Source organism: Oncorhynchus keta, chromosome 31, assembly GCF_023373465.1.
Source record: "Oncorhynchus keta strain PuntledgeMale-10-30-2019 chromosome 31, Oket_V2, whole genome shotgun sequence".
NCBI lineage: Eukaryota > Metazoa > Chordata > Actinopteri > Salmoniformes > Salmonidae > Oncorhynchus > Oncorhynchus keta.
In genome coordinates this window covers 8,425,281-8,444,104 of record NC_068451.1, presented here as the reverse complement: position 1 = coordinate 8,444,104, position 18,824 = coordinate 8,425,281, and the positions used below count along the sequence as shown (strand labels likewise).

At 43.3% G+C, this 18,824-nt stretch overlaps 1 protein-coding gene across 2 annotated transcripts in view; it reads right to left on the bottom strand.

Moving 5' to 3' along the window:
- Positions 1-3,363: 3,363 nt before the first annotated feature.
- The window catches only part of LOC118364311 (protein argonaute-3), a 44,692-nt gene continuing 29,231 nt past the window's right edge, over positions 3,364-18,824 (bottom strand). For both annotated transcript variants that reach the window (XM_035745758.2, XM_035745757.2), the window contains 9 exons: positions 15,468-15,601; positions 14,784-14,968; positions 13,717-13,876; positions 13,231-13,321; positions 12,764-12,958; positions 12,246-12,380; positions 11,360-11,461; positions 10,819-11,018; positions 3,364-10,079 (listed from right to left, as the gene is read on the bottom strand). In XM_035745758.2, coding sequence (XP_035601651.1) covers positions 9,971-10,079; positions 10,819-11,018; positions 11,360-11,461; positions 12,246-12,380; positions 12,764-12,958; positions 13,231-13,321; positions 13,717-13,876; positions 14,784-14,968; positions 15,468-15,601 — 1,311 coding nt within the window. In that variant the 3' untranslated portion in view covers positions 3,364-9,970. The remainder of the gene's footprint in view (positions 10,080-10,818; positions 11,019-11,359; positions 11,462-12,245; positions 12,381-12,763; positions 12,959-13,230; positions 13,322-13,716; positions 13,877-14,783; positions 14,969-15,467; positions 15,602-18,824) is intronic.

Genomic DNA, 18,824 nt, shown 5'->3' with positions numbered 1-18,824 from the left:
ATGAAAGCACCGCCAGCATTCAAAAGTGACCAAAACATCAGCCAGGAAGCATAGGAACTGAGAAGTGGTCTGTGGTCACCACCTGCAGAACCACTCCTTTATTGGGGGTGTCTTGCTAATTGCCTATAATTTCCACCTGTTGTCTATTCCATTTGCACAACAGCATGTGAAATTTATTGTCAATCAGTGTTGCTTCCTAAGTGGACAGTTTGATTTCACAGAAGTGTGATTGACTTGGAGTTACATTGTATTGTTTAAGTGTTCCCTTTATTTTTTTGAGCAGTGTACACGTATTATACATGGAACTTGAAATAAACTTCTCCTTAAATCAATCGCTGTGTCAGATTTCAAAAAAGCTTTACCCAAAAAGCACACCATGCAATAATCCGAGTACAGCGCTCAGACAACAAAACAAGCCATACAGATATCCGCCATGAGTCAGAAATCAGAAATAGCATTATAAATATTCACTTACCTTTGATGATCTTCATCAGAATGCACTCCCAGGAATCCCAGTTCCACAATAAATGTTTGATTTGTTCGATAAAGTCCATCATTCATGTCCAAATACCTCCCTTTTGTTTGTGCGTTTAGCCTAGTAATCCAAATTCATGAGGCACGAGCAGACGAAAAGTCAAAAGGTTCCGTTACAGTCCATAGAAACATGTCAAACGATGTATAGAATTAATCTTTAGGAAGTTATCATAAATCATCAATAATATTCCAACCGGAGAATTCCTTTGTCTGGAGAAATATGATCGAAAGCTAACTCTGAACGCACGTGATCAGCTCATGCCACTCTGGCAGACCTCTGACTCAATCAGCTCCAAATTCCCCCCTCCTTCACAGTAGAAGCATCAAACAAGGTTCTAAAGACTGTTGACATCTAGTGGAAGCCTTAGGAAGTGCAATCGGACCAAATTTACACTCTTAGATCGGCTAAGAGTTGAAAAACTACAAACCTCAGATATCCCACTTCCTGGTTGGATTTTTTTCTCTGGCTTTTGCCTGCCATATGAGTTCTGTTATACTCAATGACATCATTCAAACAGTTTTAGAAACTTTAGTATCCAAATATCCTAATGATATGCATATATTAGTAACTAGGCCTGAGTAGCAGCTAGTTTACTCTGGGCACTTTATTCATCCAAGCCACTCAATATTGCCCCCAGCCATGAGAAGTTTTTAACCTGAAACGTTGACAGGTTCAGATTTCCAAAGTAGGCTAGGCTATACTGTAGGCTACAATACATTATAACGGATTCATAATGCATTGTACAGGAGTATGGTTGCAAAGCTACTGGTAATTTACTAAAGTTTGTAATCTTAGGTAATTAGTAGGTAATCTATGGTAATTTATACTTGAATAACTTAAAATATATGTATATACACTACATGGTCAAACAGCTCATTCCAAAATCATGGGCATGAATACGTTGGTCCCCCTTTACTGCTTTAACAGCCTCCACTCTTCTGGGAAGGCTTTCCACTAGATGTAACATTGCTGATGTGACTTGCTTCCATTCTGCCACAAGAGCATTAGTTAAGTCAGGCACTGAATTTGGGCAATTATGCCTGGCTCGCAGTCAGCTTTCCAATTCATCCCAGAGGTGTTTGATGGGGTTGAGGTCAGGGCTCTGTGCAGGCCAGTGAAGTTATTCTACACCGATCTCAACAAACCATTTCTGTATGGACCTTGCTTTGTGCATGTGGGCATTGTCATGTTGAAACAGGAAAGGGCCTTCCCCAAACTGTTGCCACAAAGTTGGAAGCACAGAATTGTCTAGAATGTCATTGTATGCTGTAGTGTTAAGATTTCCCTTCACTGGAACTAAGGGGACTCACCATGAAAAACAGCCCGAGACCATTATTCCGCCTCCACCAAACTTGACAGTTGGCACTATGCATTTGGGCAGGCAGTGTTCTCCTGGCATCCGTCAAACCCAGATACGTCTTTCGGACTGTCAGATGGTGAAGCGTGATTCTGCACTCGAGTGCAATGGTGGTGAGCTTTATACCACTCCAGCCAACGCTTGGCATTGTGATCTTAGGCTGTGTGCGGCTGCTCGGCCAAAGAAACCCATTTCATGAAGATCCCTTCAAACAGTTCTATTGCTGACGTTGCTTCCGGAGGTAGTTTGGAACTCTCTAATGAGTGTTGCAACCAAGGACAAGGACCAAGGCTTCAGCACTCGGAGGTCCCGTTTACTACTTCGCGGCTGAGCAGTTGTTGTTCCTAGACATTTCCACTTCACAATAACAGCACTTACAGTTAACCACGGCAGTTCTAGCAGATCAGAGATTTGATGAACTGACCTGTTGGAAAGGTGGCATCCTAGGACTGTGCCTCATTGAAAGTCACTGAGCTCTTCAGCACGGGCCATTCTACTGCCAACGTTTGTCTATAGAGATTGCATGGCTGTGTGCTCGATTTTATACAGGGTCAGCTAATAGACAAGGGGTTGTCGACATACGTATTTGTTTGCTTGAATGTGTGTTTATGTGCGATATATATACATATATTCTTCGTCTATATTTGCCACGAGATTCAAGTGGATATACCATATGGTTTATGAGAATTGACAAAAACATTAAGCAACTTGTCCGCAATGGCATTATTTATAATTAACTCTGCAACTCTTCCAAATACTGCCACAAAACATTTTTATAAACACATACTGACAATGTAAAAAGTGTAAAAAAAAAATCAATACATTTTAAAAGGTCATGGTGAAACCCTCATTAATTCACTAAATTGGTTTATTATTAGGGCTCCTGTTTTATTACACATGTAAAATTATATTTAAGGCCACACAGAGTGCCAGAGATTTGACACCTGTGATAATCTGAAGTACTCAAAAATGCCACCAGCTATCATAAAATTCCATATACTCCTTGAAAGTTACCAAAATTCTAGTAGTTTACTTGTAAAACTGAACATTTCCAGTAATATACACTCCCATTGCCACACTATACAGGAGTTACATACCAAAAAATATGTTCTGACTTCTACTTCTCAAGACAAATTCTTCACATTCCTTGAAATGAAGAGACTAATACCACAATGGGTCTAGACCACAGGGAACTGTCTGGTGCAACAACAGAAAATCAGAAGAATACTGGAAGAATAGAATTTGAACACAATGACCATGTATAATGACATAAGGTGCAATGACCTCATAATAATTTAGGAACATTACATCTGCGCTGAACCTAGCATCACTAGAACTGGCTAGTGACTACAGCGGTATAGCTAAATAGCCGGAGTATTTTATTTATACTCCACCATAAACTAAAGAGGGGTGGGTGTGTGTGATCACTTGTGCGTGCGTGGTCTTGAAACACATTTCAGAACACGGAAGGTATGAAAGCAAAGCTTTTTATTGCAAGTATTTGTGAAAGATACACTTCAAAAACTTAAGCAAAGTAACACTAAAAGACCTAAAGAGAAATACAAAACAAAGACATTTAAAACTAAAATAAAAAGACCTGTTGGTACAACAGAGAGTTTGAAACATACAGAGGAGACACACACAGAGACAAAGACTGAAACAGAGCCAGAGGCATGGAACTCATGTGGCTACCTTGTTCGTATCATCAAACACCCATTGATTTTAGCAGGTGCCTCAGGACTCAAAATGGTATCACAGCACACAATCCTGACTGACATTTACTTTTTTAATTGATGACAAACTGACCGCACGTCAAATACGAAATAACCTCAAGATAAGGATGAAACACATAGGAAACCCTTTAAAAAGTCCAGCATCCTCGGCCACTGACGAAATTGGTCTTCAAACCAGTTTTAACACTGGGAAAACAGCATCCGATAATCTCTCGAGCAAACGACATTTCAAAACCTTAACATGGACTGCGAATGGACTGAAAGCAAGCAGCGTCTGTTTGCACATCAAAACAGAGAGCTAAAATGGAGTCAACGTGTCTTAAAGTATTTGTCTGTGGGTAATAGGTAGGAAAAGCCTATTGAAGTTCTGAACAGGGGTTGACGACCCCTTCGAAGCTCCATGCCTCTGACCCTAGAGTGAGGTGGGAACGACTAATGGACAGTGGGCAAACAGAACAGCAACTCATTATTACAACACCTTGATTCGTTACACAGGTACAAGTCTAAGTACAGCACACAGAACCCTCGGGCTCCTGTTCTTACATCCACACACGTGGGGAAACATACACTTTTGTACGTTGAGGCTCACCAACTACTGTAGCACTGTTAGTGGTTTGAAAATAAACACGAGGATGACATTTTGGAGTTGGGCCTTAATTTGTACTCAACTCAGGCATTCTGTAGTTGTAAATAAAAACCCAACAACGAAGTAAGAACACACTTAAGACTGAGGCTAGCATTTGAGTGGAATGGGACTTTGGTCTCTACTCCTTACTGTGTAAAAGTCTCTGGCACAAGGGAGAAAAAAAAACTCCACAGAGGAGACATGAAAGCACAGAAGCCACACCTAACCATACATCCTCTGCCTTAGCACTATCCCTCCCTCCCTCCTCCCCTCTATTCTCACCCAACTGTACTCCACCAGGCCAGGGGAGTTTACATAGATAACACATTAGCAGCTCTGGATGAGGAAGTCAGTTTTTACAAGGCTCAGCCCAGTCCGTGTGGTTCAGTGAAGGTTCCCTACCCCTACAGAGATGAGCTGCAACATGTGGGGGTGGTGGGTGGGCTCAACAAGATGGGAGGAGAGAACCAGAGAGGAGAGAGGGACTAGAGAGTACAAGTCGGTGATGAGGACATATGAGAAGGCCTCTTCCCCCAAACAGAAAGCTAAAAGCAGGGGTCTACATAAGTAATACCTAATTTAAAAACAGATGCCCCTGCTCAACTGTGCCTCTCCGTCCGCCCTCCAACACGTTCCTGTGCTTGCGTGTTTGGGGATGATAAGTCTTCAACATGGAGGGGGGAGGGGTTTAAGGCCTTGTCCCCTAGCTGCACCTCCACCATGCTGCCAATGTTGTGGAGACTAGCTAGCTGCTCGTTTATGCACTCAATAAATACAGCATAAAATATCTTGCAATATATATTTCATATACATATTAAAAAGAACATTTAAATAGGACAAAATAAAATGTTCGGCTCAAGTCAGATAAGTGTTAAGACAAAAAAAACGAAACAAGAGAATCTTAGTTATACTTCTGTCACTAAAACAGTTATGAGAATATCATAATCAGGTATTAATCAAGCATTATACTGTAATAACCAAAGCAATATTTGCAGTTTCTCCTCTCATGTAGTATAACGTATGCAGCATACAAAGGTAAGTGAGGCGCATTGTTTTTTTAATGTCTTGTAAAAAAGATACCACCCCCCTGGACTGATTAATACCCCAAATGACTCATACAGACCCTCTCTGAGTCTTATTCCACACCCAAACTGTCCCAAAACCCCAATGGAAGTAGGCCCACTATCCTTCCATTAAGGACAAGACAGACACGCGGCAGGGCGAGGCATGGCACTGGGATGAGAATGCCATGGGCCAGACAACTGCCGACATCCTAATATGAATGCCATTACTTCCAACTTCCTTACATTGGAACACTTCAAAACCGTTGGTGGTTTCAGATTCTTAATGAGAAACCACAAAACGCATGCCGACTCAAAACAGTCATCATCATCATCAGCGGAGTCACATGAGCTGGAGGCACACCTTTAAAATGACCACTTAGTAGCGATAGGAACCGTTTTGTTTGGTGTCGTAATCCAATTCCCAGAGGAGGAAAATCTCCTCAAATCACACAACAAGTCCTCGACACGCCACTGTATCTGGGAGGCGGGGATTGGATGAGGTACACAGACAGAAAACGTTGTGGCTATGTGTCCGAGTGGGAGTGGCAGTCTATAAAGTGCTGTGCTATGTTCGTCATTCGTGGCCCAGGCTGTGTCACACACACACATCGGTTTTAACTATGACCTCGCTTGTCAACGCAAGTTCCACTGTACCAACCAACCGAGTCGATTGGTCCAAACTCAAAATGCACCACTAAGTGAACGCTCAACAACAATCATATACTGTGTCTTTATGCATCTTGGTGTGCGTATATATATATATATATATTGCAATGCTGCAATGCTTTTCTATTTTTCTTCTTAAAAAATGAGACAAGTCTTTGCCATTTGAGTTTTGTTTTACAGCACCACCATAAAGAAAGGCACTTCCTGTGGACTTCTTCACTCTGTCATAGATTCCGCGCTGAAAAGAAAGAACCTCCACCTCAAAATCCAGTATATCTGTGCGTCACAGGCAATGGAATGAACACACATAGCTACTTTTCCATAGAGTATAGCAATCTCTGGGTTGATGTTTAAGGCCTAGAAGGCCTTGCTCATAAATATCTATAAACTAAGCAAAAAAAAACAAAAAAAGAAACTGCTGAACACAAACAAACATCTGAAAAACGTTACTGTTGACAGTTTAGCGAGATGAAAAGTTAAAAGGTGGTAGGCAAACACATCTGCTATATGTAAACATGTGTTCTTTTGCCCAGGAAAATCAGAATGTTCTATACAGTCCTTGACGTTCATCATCATGTCAGCTTGGATGATCACTACGCTTGTCGCTTGCTAAACCATGTACCGATCCATACACACCATCTCCCTCAAATGGCAGCCCTACTTCTCACTTTACATACACCAGAACCAGCCACATGCACAAAAACCCATCTAACAAAAATACCCTACTCTTTACCAACCAAGCACACACTAACAAACCGATCCAAGACACCATTGGATCATACATTTACGGAGCAAACTTAACTTCTTCTGTCCTCTAGTCTTCCATATTTTCTCCACTTAGCGCTCAGGGGAATCAGATGGCAGATAATCTACAGGCTACGGAATGTAGTCCTCTGGGAATCAAAAGTAAGGAGAAAGTGGAAAAAACTAAATGAGATTATATACTTTGTGACATTGCAGACTTACCGGAGGCCTTAAGGCTTTGTATTTCTGAGCACAAGAAGCGCCCGTGGTTGCGCAAGGAGAGAGGAGAAAAGCAACAACAGTTAAAAAGGCCAAGTCTCGCTGCATAGGGGCCCCATCGCCCACAAGGCTTGAAATAAAACACCGCGGGCCACATTGGTACTCAACGTTCAAGATGACTAGTCCAGGTAACCATCTCATTCTTTAAATCAACTACATCTTTTAAAGTGGGTCTACAACACTTTGACAAGCCCCGGTTTCTCCCGCTCTCCCCTGTTCTACAGGCATCAACTCCTGCCTGAGAGAGACGATCAGGCAGGATCAGAACAATTATGCTCTAAAAAAAACAAAAAGGCCAATGATTTTCACTTGTATTCTTTGACAACAGGGAGTGACAGAAATAAAAGCACCTCTTACTTATTAGAAGTCCACCGCATCCCGATCCATAACAGTATAACAACCCAGACACACGTTACATGTCGAAATAGAGCCACCGGCACTGTAGGCACGACAAAATACACAAATAACAGTATACATTGCCACAGGACACGAGTCAACAACAGTCGACTCAATTCTTGCCACATTTTATTACCCTTCACGTTTAATGATGAATAACTATATAACTACATAGGTTCGATTTTTTGTTAGCAAAAATAAGTGGTGTGCATTACAATAATGTGAAATGTACATATATATATACATATATATACACACACACACACTTCTTCCAATCTGGCTTTTGAAAAAGGCTTTTTGGACACGAGTGAAGATCATGAAGGCTCAAACTCATTGGCTTCCAGCCAGGGGAAGGCTAGAGTTGGGAAGGCAGTCAAACGTGACTATAGGGGGGGGGGGGCACAGGATTCTACCATTGGACCACACTACCGTTCACCTATTGGGGCAGTCCTTGCCTTGAGAACTGCGTCCTTGTATCATTGTACCGTCAAAAACAAGAGATTCTCAAATGGCAACCGTTTCCACTAACAGTTAGGACGAGAAATCCCTACAGTTCCCCACATAACACAGACCCTCTCGTCTACTTCATAGCACCAGAGGCATGTGTTCGGTCCAACACACACTTATTTTAGTGCAGATAATTGTCTCTTTTGAACACCACTAGGCATGCCTCATGTCACAGAGCACGTAGGAGCTCAGCAGCGACCACACAAGTCACTCACTCAGTCTCCCGGACTTCCAAGAGTCATCACATTTTTGACTCTAGAACACAGCTAGCTACTATTGGTTTGGATGGTCAGTTATATGGGAAATTTAATTTGTCTTAGCGGCTTAGCTCTCCTGCCGCTCATGACTGAGGCATGCCTCGATTCTTAGTCACCTTGAGTACATGTAGATATAGCAGCTAGATCCGTGTCTGATGAGGCAGAGTGCAGCACGACTTGATCTGCTAAAATACCGCTGCTATTAGGCAAAGATGATTGGAGAAGCTCTCACACACATGATATATTTCTATCGCAAGGATTTCAATGTGATGCAACTTCTGTCAAAAATGAGGCAAAATGTAGCTTGAAGTCAACTTTCTCCAGCTAAACCTTGCCCTTTAACTTCCTTGTTCGAATACATTTTGAAAGCTAGGACCGCCACGTCATAATCCATCCATACAACCAGCCATTTAACCGTTAATTTCCAAAACCAGGCACTTGATTTCTAACCCATAACACACTCATTGACATAACCCGTTGACCTATGAACCCCGATACTCCCTTCATAAAGAGGAGCAATGGGGTAAGTGCCAATTGTGTGTCTCAAAAACATTCTCTTACTATCCGAGAGCTCTCGTAAGAGATCTGGGTTCTAGTACATTCTCAAACTCACCGCTGCAGACTTCCAGACATTCAAGTCGTATCCTCTAGAAGACGCTTCCTTCCCTCAGCTAAAACATTATTGCACTAGAGGAAAGCAACATGATCTGTCATTCAATGTAGGATCTTCCACAACAAAACTCAAATCCAAGAGAGCAGATAGAATGAAAGAATGCAGAAATAAAACGCTCTTCTCATTAAATTACTATATCTTGAGCGTACTAATAAATACTGGAAAGAATGGTAAAAAAAAACAAGCATCTTAAATATCAAACATGATGTACAGCAAAGAAAATTCCAAACAGGGTCACATTGCAATGTTGCTGTGACAGCACATTAGATCGATGTCATAGGGGACTGACCTCGGGTTTGATATCATTGTATTACCCTCTACGGATGTGTGCCACTGTATACGCACATCACTTATTGGGTCAAGTCAAATGATAACGAGTAACAAATCATATGATTAGCATCATAGCTTATTCCCCAGAGAGGTTAGGACTTTTGAAGAGAGCATTTACAACGTTCAGACTCCAGGTGGCACTGTGCTCAAAATAAGAGCTCGTGTTCATCTCCTAGTACACAGTGTCCATTGACACGCTCACACTTTTGATAAGTCACCATTGGCAAAAAAAAAAAAGAGGAAAATAAATGGCAAGCTAGTGCGCCGTGATAGTTCTGCACAGATCGAGATCCACTCTTCACAGATCGAGATCCACTCTTCAAACACCTCATCCTTTTCTTCTTCTCTCCTCAAACTTTGATAAAGAAAAAGTCAAAACATAACTAACAAACGAAAAAGGGCAGAAAGTGCTGCCGTTAAACTGAGTTGAGGTAAAAGGCATGATGACGAATGGGAACGAACTCTGCAACGTCGACCATACACATCCGGAATCAAGACCACAGATCTCTTTCATGACCGGAGAAAAGGAGGGAGGGCCTGGAGGAGGTGGGGGCGGAGTTAGGGTGTCCAGGAAAAGCAGGGGCCTGGTTTAATATTGCATAATAGTGCCACGTTCTTCCTCTCTTGTTTTAAAGCAGCGTCTGTCTGCATCCTCAGTCCATTGCGGGGGGCTTCACCCCCCCCCCTCTACACAGTGTCAGGTCCGGATTGACTGGTTGTAGGGGGCTGCAACCCTCCTTGACTGGCAGGCAGGGGTGTGGGGGTGTGTGTTTTAAGTGCGATGATGGTGGTGTGGGGTGGTGCTCAGGCAAAGTACATGGTCCTCAGCGTGTCGTGGTGAATCTGCACCGCCTTGGCCAGAGCCTGGGGGTCCCGACCGTTACTCTGACCAGAGACATGGCTGCCCTCCGCACTGGGAGAAGAGAAGACATTCATCAGGACAGAGACATACATGAATGGATCAAAAAGACAAGTCAACTATGATACACACTTATTTGAAGCAAAAAAATAATATTTACAGAGAAAGCTAGCCGTCGGGGGCGGCACAATACCTAGCGCCGCCGTTGGGGTCAGTACAATACCAAGCGCTGCCGTCGGGGGCAGTACAATACCCAGCGCTGCCGTCGGGGGCAGTACAATACCCAGCGCTGCCGTCGGGGGCAGTAAAATACCTAGCGCTGCCATCGGGGGCAGTACAATACCCAGCGCTGCCATCGGGGGCAGTACAATACCGAGGGCTGCCGTCGGGGCGTACAAGCGCTGCCGTCGGGGGCAGTACAATACCTAGCGCTGCTGTCGGGGGCAGTACAATACCTAGCGCTGCCTTGGGGGCAGTACAATACCTTGCGCTGCCTTGGGGGCAGTATAATACCTAGCGCTGCCTTGGGGGCAGTATAATACCTAGCGCTGCCTTGGGGGCAGTATAATACCTAGCGCTGCCTTGGGGGGCAGTATAATACCTAGCGCTGCCTTGGGGGGCAGTAGAACACAAAAAAACAGTATTGCAATACTGTACATCTCACCCAAAATAGATAGGAAATATGAAACGTAAAGTTGAGCACAACAGAGGCGAAGCATGCAGAAAGACTAAATCAGACTAAGTCTGTTTTGTGCAGTGAGAGTAACCCCCACCCCCCATCCCTGCCAATCACCTGTCATGCTCCTTGTCCACCAGATGGTAGCGGGCACGGAAGGCCACCAGGTGGGCGTAGTAGGCTGGCGCGGGGATGGAGACGGAGCGGGTGCAGCGCACGTAGGTGTGGCACAGCTGGTAAGTGAGCAGCTGGAACTCGTCGGCCGTGAAGCAGTTGTCGTCCCACAGGACGTGGTAGTGGGATGGCCGACTGGTGCCCTGGGGACAGCAGACGTTACACATACTACACAGCCTCAATATGGGGATTTAATATAGATGTGGTATTAAGACTGAAGTAGAAAGACAATGGCTTTCAACTGAAATTCAGGACAATTGGGTTTTTAGAATGAACTATAGGCCTACTTAGTTACACATTTTGTCAAATTTTCTTCACCTTGAAAACCATAGAGTATTTGGTCGTTTAGTTTCAGTAAAAAAAAATGTACCTACCAAAAAAACAAAACACAGTGTGTTTAAATTCTAAAAAGGAGGCATATTTCCTGAGAGTAAAGTGCAGTGAGGCAGCAGGCTAGATGAACAGATGGTGTATGCTCCAGTACCTGTATTCCAGCGTGACTGCAGAGGTAAAAGTCAAACTCATAGGGGTGTGTGATGTCCGTGTCCACCGTGGTGCCAGCAGGAATGTTTCCACTACGTCCAACCTGAAAGAAAAGTTGTCGTCGATTTGGGGTTATTATTAATAAACTGGCAAAAGTTAAAAACGTCCTTCCACCTGTCCTGTTCTTCTTCAACACCAAGGTTCACACAAACACACGTCCATCCCTTGGACTCATTTAACGACGGCAGAATGTGAACGAACAAACAGCGGGAGGGAGGTGTAGAATGTTTATATGTTTTATTTATTTAACTAGGCAAGTCAGTTAAGAACAAATACTTAATTACAACGACGCCGGGACAATTGAGGCGCCCCATATCCACAGTTCTGAATGACGTAATCAACAAAACCAGAATAATGACAAAATGGATTTCTCCCCGTCTGTAAAAGTGCACTTCACTTGTAAACAAGGTGATAAACGCCAAAAAGCCCTGCTCTCCCAGACCTCGAGTGGCACTCCAGGTCCGTCAATCCACATCAGGCCTAATGCTATAATGGAATATAATTACCAAGAGAGCAGGCCCATTGACAACAGGGTAATTGGATAATTAGGACAACCATTTAGAGCGCTTAATAAACTAGGGGGTAATAAAGAACACGGACCAACTCAAAACACACAGCCCCCCCCCCCCTAATCTATAAAAGGGCTTTTCACACTGCTGTGCCAAACTTAGTTGAACCAAGCTGTAGTGAGCTGGCCTTAGAAAATATAAGAGCCAGCACAGTTTGGGTGGGTGTCGACCCTATAGTGTGACTCAGGCATGAGTATCATGTCAGAATGACCGTAAGGTAGTTGGGAGGGTGGCCAGAACTCAAGTGGGCCCGCTCACCCTTTCGTTGCGGTCGGCACAGAAGAGGCGGGTGTGGTGGCGTTTCTGGACCACGATGTAGGTGATGCCGGGCTGGTACTCCTTCTCTAGGCCAATGCAGGCCTCGCGGATGGCCAGCAGCTCGTAGTACAGCACCTGGGGTGGGCAGAGGGATAAAACATCCATTACGGACGATATGACTTTGGATGTCCACCATCTTGGCTCTGAGCAGTTTTTCTAGATCGCACCAGTCAAGGTAGATGATACAGGCCTCGACATTGCACCCTTTTGCCACCGTCTGACAATGTGACGGGGAAATAAGCATTTTCATGTTTTGGTCACAGTCATGCATGTTATTCTAATGTCCTCTTTGTAGATCTTCATGATGTGCATCAATGGTTTACTTAGATAGGACATCTACCTAACTTCATCAGTTTAATTAAAGAGGGACAACATTTGACCCTCTAGTTTCTGAAGTTCTGGAGGTGGAGAGCGACTTACATTTTTCCCCCCAGGATAGTCACTTGGCCTTTGCTCACCTGTCTGAACTGGCCCTCTGACACTCCGTCCCTGTAGAAGATGATCCTGGTGGGCTTGTAGCGGGTCGACTTGTAGAACTGGATCAGCAGTTCTCGGACCATAGAGGCCAGATCCTGGATCACCTCCTGCCTGGGCCTCTGGACCCTCACTGTGGCACAGTACCTGCTGGGGTGGGCGTCCATACTGCCGACCACCTGGAGATGTATAGAGAGAAACAGGGTGGGAGAGGGAGAGAGTGTGTGAGACACACAAACACCAGCCCTGAGCAAATTGAATAGCTCTGCACAAACATTATGAACTTGAATGCATTGGCAATACAGTATACACCAGGCCAGAAGTTTTAAACATGCGGTTATCTTAGTAGCCCATGGTTGGAATAGTAAAGAATATATAAATGTGGCCCCTGGGCTGGGCTAAATGAGTTCAAGACCCCTGGTATAGGCCAATAGGAGTTAAGTGAACTCACTGCAGCGATGGAGGGCTTCTTCCCGTCTCCAGCAGGGGGGTGTGTAACGTCCGCCCCCAGGAAGATGATTGGCTGCTGGAATACTGAGGGTCTGGGTGGAGGAAGAGGGAAGGACCAGTGAGGACAGAGTTCAAACAAAGGTTCTCTAAAATGATTATGGGTTTAGATTTTACACTATGTACATTATGTCAATCATAAATTGGAGGACACTTGATTGGGAGATTGCTATTGATGTAATTTGTGTACAAAAAAACAAAAACATTCTCTTACATACAGCATTTGAAACAGATATGGACTATTGTAGTAAGTTCTAAGGATTAACAAAGTAAATTTACTGTTTAAACGGATGCCCCACTTCAAGTCTCAAAAATAAGTGGTGCACACTTCTAATGGAAGATAAATATGACTAAATATGCTTTCAGCTGATTAGAAATATTTGTATGGTCATTCCAGTCCTTCTATCCTCCAGCCACGGTGGACTCGTACCGTTGGTGAGGCACCAGGATATTGTTGATTCCCCCCAGCTTGACATTGATCTTGAGGCAGAGGTTGGAGAGGGTCTGGGGGGACGTCTTCACCACGTTCTTCACCTGGACACACTGAGTGGCCATTCCTAGGAGAGTATCTCCCACCCTCTTCACCTCCGCTACACAGGACCAGTAACAGGCAGTGATCAATCAATCTCTGTGCAATTAACAGTCAGTCAGATTAGGGAAGTAAAGAGTAAGGTACCACCTATGCTTTAAAGGGAAGGTATTGATAGATACCAGACAGATGTACACTATCTGTTAACACACATCCCTTATCAAAGCTGCTTCAGCAACAAGAATTTCAAAGAAAAGCAGATGCTTTGGTAGAACTATTATATAGATACAGAAAATGTTAGACAATTAATCAGCATGGATAAGGTGACTGTACATTTCAGTGTTCCTCAAGGCTCCATTTAGGACCAGTGCTAGCCTCTACACTGGCTTCCTGTTAAGGCTCGGGCTGATTAAGGTTTTACTGCGAACCTACAAAGTATTACATGGGCTTGCTCCTACCCATCTTTCCGATTTGGTCCTGCCGTACATACCTACACGTATGCTGCAGTCACAAGACGCAAGCCTCCTTACTGTCCCTATAATTTCTAAGCGAACAGCTGGAGGCAGGGTTTTCTCCTATAGAGTTCCATTTTCATGGAATGGTCTGCCTATCCATGTGAGAGATGCAGACTCGGTCTCAACCTTTAAGTCTTTATTGAAGACTCATCTCTTCAGTAGGTCCTATGATTGAGTGTAGTCTGGACTGTGAAGGTGAACACAAAGAGTCTCCCTCTGCTCAGCCAGAAGAGGACTGGCCACCCCTCAAAGCCTGGTTCCTTCCTAGGTTCAAGCCTTTCTAGGGAGTTTTTCCTAGCCACCGTGCTTCTACACCTGCGCTGTTTGGGGTATTAGGCTGGGTTTCTGTTCAGCACTTTGTGACATCAGCTGATGTAAGAAGGGCTTTATGAATAAATTTGATCGATTCCAATGAATATCATGTGAATATGTATGTCTATGGGTGCCGCCTACCGTAGACGGGGGTCTTTCCGGGCAGGATGACGATGATGAGCTGCAGTCCAGAGTAGGTGTTCTTCAGGTGCCTGAACATGGGCTCCACACTGTCGGCTCCCTGGGCGTATTTACAGAAACACGGCTGGCCCTGGATGGGCATCCCAGCATCCTTGGAGATCTTACGCAGCTGGTCTGTGAAACCCCTATAAGAGGTGGGTAATGGATGGAGGAATTAGTGAATGAAGAAACAGTAATGGAGAAATGAGGGAGGGAGAGTAGGGAAAAAGGAAGGTTGTAAAGACCAAATATTAATCTGGTTGGTTAGGGAGTGGTTTAGTAATGTCATCCTTGAGTGGCTGTGTAAATTCTATCAAGGTTGTATCGGAGGCGTAGAGGACAAACTAATTACACAAGGATCACTTTCTTATCTGGAAGGTCATCTCCAACACATCCGTAACAGGGAGGGATTCCTTTCCATGTATCCCTGTGGCTATGTGAGAAGCTGCTTTATGAATAGGGGGGGTTATGTTTATTAGGCACCAAATGGAAGAAAATGTACTGAAACAGGGCAGGACTACCTGGACCAATAAGAAACGCTCATTTGTTTTCCGTTGAACATTTTGCCACGGTGTGCCCTAACGAGCATAACATAGTTGTACACATAGTAAGTGGGTGAAACAGATAAGACTGGCTGGTTCTTACTTGAGGATCTCCTCACGACACTGCCTCTGTGTGGCGAAACACGCGATGGCCCACATCTTGATCTCTACTCCCGTGTGGAACTGTTTGCCCCTCATGTCCCACACCCCGTGACTTGGGGTGGCCACTGTCCGGTTCTGAAACCACAGTGTAGTACGGTTGATCTGATGCGTGTACACACACTTTTGCGCAAAAACACACTTGTTTTTCTATCCTTGTGTGGACCTAAAAATGTATTTCCAATAAAAATCCTATTTTCCCTAAACCTAATTGGAAGCAGAAACCTAACCCCTACGTTTAAAATAGCATTTGTCATCATGGGGATGTGGGAAATGTCTCCATGAGGGATCATTTTCCATGTTTTAGTATCCTTGGGGACATTTGGGGATGTCAGGTCCCCACGAGGATAGAAAAAAATTGCACAGTAACCACATACACCCAATAGAGTAGGACATGCAGACAATTCATGCAGGCACACATGAAGAAATGACACAAAAATGCATGGACACCGACACTATGGATACAGTCCAATTTAAAACACACACACGTATAGACTGAAAGACAGGTGCTGTGTTTTAAAATGCCTCCCCCAAGCTGCTTCAAAATGTTCTATGAATATTAGAGCATTTCAACAATGAAAGTGTCAAAAATATACTGCCACCAACCTTTACATTAACCCTTTAAGGTAAGGCACCACAGGCTGAAATTACATTTTTACATCTATATTTGAGTCTTTAATATTAGTACTTTCAAAAAGTAAACAAAAATGTCCAAAACTATGTACATATTTATTTTGTTTGTTTATCATCATACTAACATCAAAATGTCATGAATTTTAACCACATTCAAAAAATGGACATAATTTCAAAGCTCACTACGTGTAATTAACTATAAATCATTTAAAAGGCCATTACAAACTGGACAACAGTGCCTTCGGAAAGTAAACCCCTTGACTTTTCCACTTTGTTACGTTATAGCCTTATTCTAAAATTGATACATTCAAAAAGAAATCCTCAACAAGTGACACAATAGCACATAATGACAAAACAGGCTTTAGACATTTTTGCTAATGTATAAAAAATATCAAAAATGCTTTATTTGCACAAGTATTCAGCTCCTTTGCTATGAGACTCGAAATTGAGCTCAGGTGCATCATGTTTCCATTGATCATCCTTGAGATGTTTCAACAACGGAGTCCACCTGTGGTAAATTCAATTGATTGGACATGATTTGGAAAGGCACACACCTGTCTATATCAGGTCCCACAGTTGACAGTGCATGTCAGAGAAAAAAACAAGCCATGAGGTCGAAGGAATTGTCCTTAGAGCTCCAAGATAGGTTTGTGTTGAAGCACAGATCTGGGGAAGGGTACCAAACTATTTATGTAGCATTGAAGGTCCTCAAGAACACAGTGGCCTCCATTTTTTAAATGGAAGATTTTCAGAACCACCAAGACTCTTCCTAGAGCTGGCCACCCGGCCAAACTGAGCAATCGGGGGAGAAAGGACTTGGTCAGGGAGGTGACCAAGAACTTGATGGTCACTGACAGAGCTCCAGAGTTCCTCTGTGGAGATGGGAGAACCATCCAGAAAGACAACCATCTCTACAGCATTCCACCAAATCAGGCGTTTATGGTAGAGTGGCCAGACGGAAGCCCCTCAGTAAAAAAGGCACATGACAGCCCACTTGGAGTTTGCCAAAAGGCACCGAAAGACTCTCAGACCATGATAAATGAGATTATCTGGTCTGATGAAACCAAGATTGAACTATTTGGACAGAATGCCAAGCATCACGTCTGGAGGAAGCCTGGCACTATCTGTACGGTGAAGGACGGTGGTGGCAGCATCACGCTGTGGGTTTCTTGTTCAGCGGCAGGGAGTGCGAGACTAGCCAGGATTGAGGGATAGATGAACGGAGCAAAGTACAAAGAGATCCTTGATGAAATCACTCGAGCAGGTTCAGGACCTCAGACTGGGGCGAAGGTTCACCTTCCAACAGGACAACAACCCTAAGCACACAGCAAAGACTCTGAATGTCCTTGAGTGGCCCAGCCAAAGGCCGACCATGAACCCGATCGAACATCTCTGGAGACGTGAAACCATCTGTGAAGCAACGCTCCCCATCCAACCTGACAGAGCTTGATAGGATCTGCAGAGAAGAACAGGAGAAACTCCAAACACAGATGTGCCAAGCTTTTAGCATCATACCCAAGAAGAATTGAGGCTGTAATAACTGCCAAAAGGTGCTTCAACAAGGTACTTAGTAAAGGGTCTGAATACTTATGTATATGTATATATATGTATATGTATATATATATATTAGCAAAAAATTCTAAAAACCTGTTTTCCCTTTGTCACTATGGGGTAGTGTGTGTGTAGATTGTTTTTCCTCAAACAAATGAATACATTTTAGAATAAGGCTATAATGTACAAAATGTGGAAAAATTCAAGGAGTTTGAACACTTTCCGAAGGCACTGTATATGTAGTAACTTCATTTGAAGAGATTGTGATTAGGTCTCAATAGGTGTTTTGCGATTGGTAAGGTAAATTCATTGTACTTCACTTTAATGGCCATTTATTTCCTGAAAGTCAGACTCTTCCAACACTCCAACTCTCTCAGCTTCAGAATCATCTGCATTCTCCAAATTTAGCCGTCACAAAATTTGTTTATAGTGAAAAATCTGAATTTGATAACATTTTATTTGAAAATATGCACCAAATATGCTGTTTACGTACATGGTTTAGTAATTTACAGACAAGTCAGGTCCTGGAGTGTCTTAACAAAATGAAACCAGAATCTTTAGGCTGACCTCATCCACTGTCCAGAAAAACAGATTTATTGGAGTTCTCCTTGGGCAGTCCTAATCACTTTAAAATGTTTGAATACAAAACTGGGTCTGGGATTAAGGCTAAAAATTTGATTTGACTGTTTCCAGTAAAATCCCACTAATGTGTCATCTACTCTCACAAATTGCAAAAAGTGAAATTGCAAAATATATATATATTTTTTAAAGCATGAACACCACAAAAGGAAGCTAAATTGAGTCAAAGCATATGTCATAACGATCTGTACTATGCATTCTCAATAAAAGCAGAAATTAAAAATGATGTAGCCGTGTTAGCTTTGAGCAAAGACTACTAGTTTATATTAATCCACACAGACAAGCCTGTATTCATAAATTGTCTTAAGAGTAGGCGTGCCGAATCTAGGATCAATTTAGTCTTTGAAATCACTATGAAGAAGAGGGGGACCTGATCCTAGATCAGCACACCTGCTCCTGGACGATTCACAGAGAGAAAAGACAAACAAATCAAATCAAACCAAAGCAAGGGGGTTAGTTCCCTCATATAGCAAGGGTA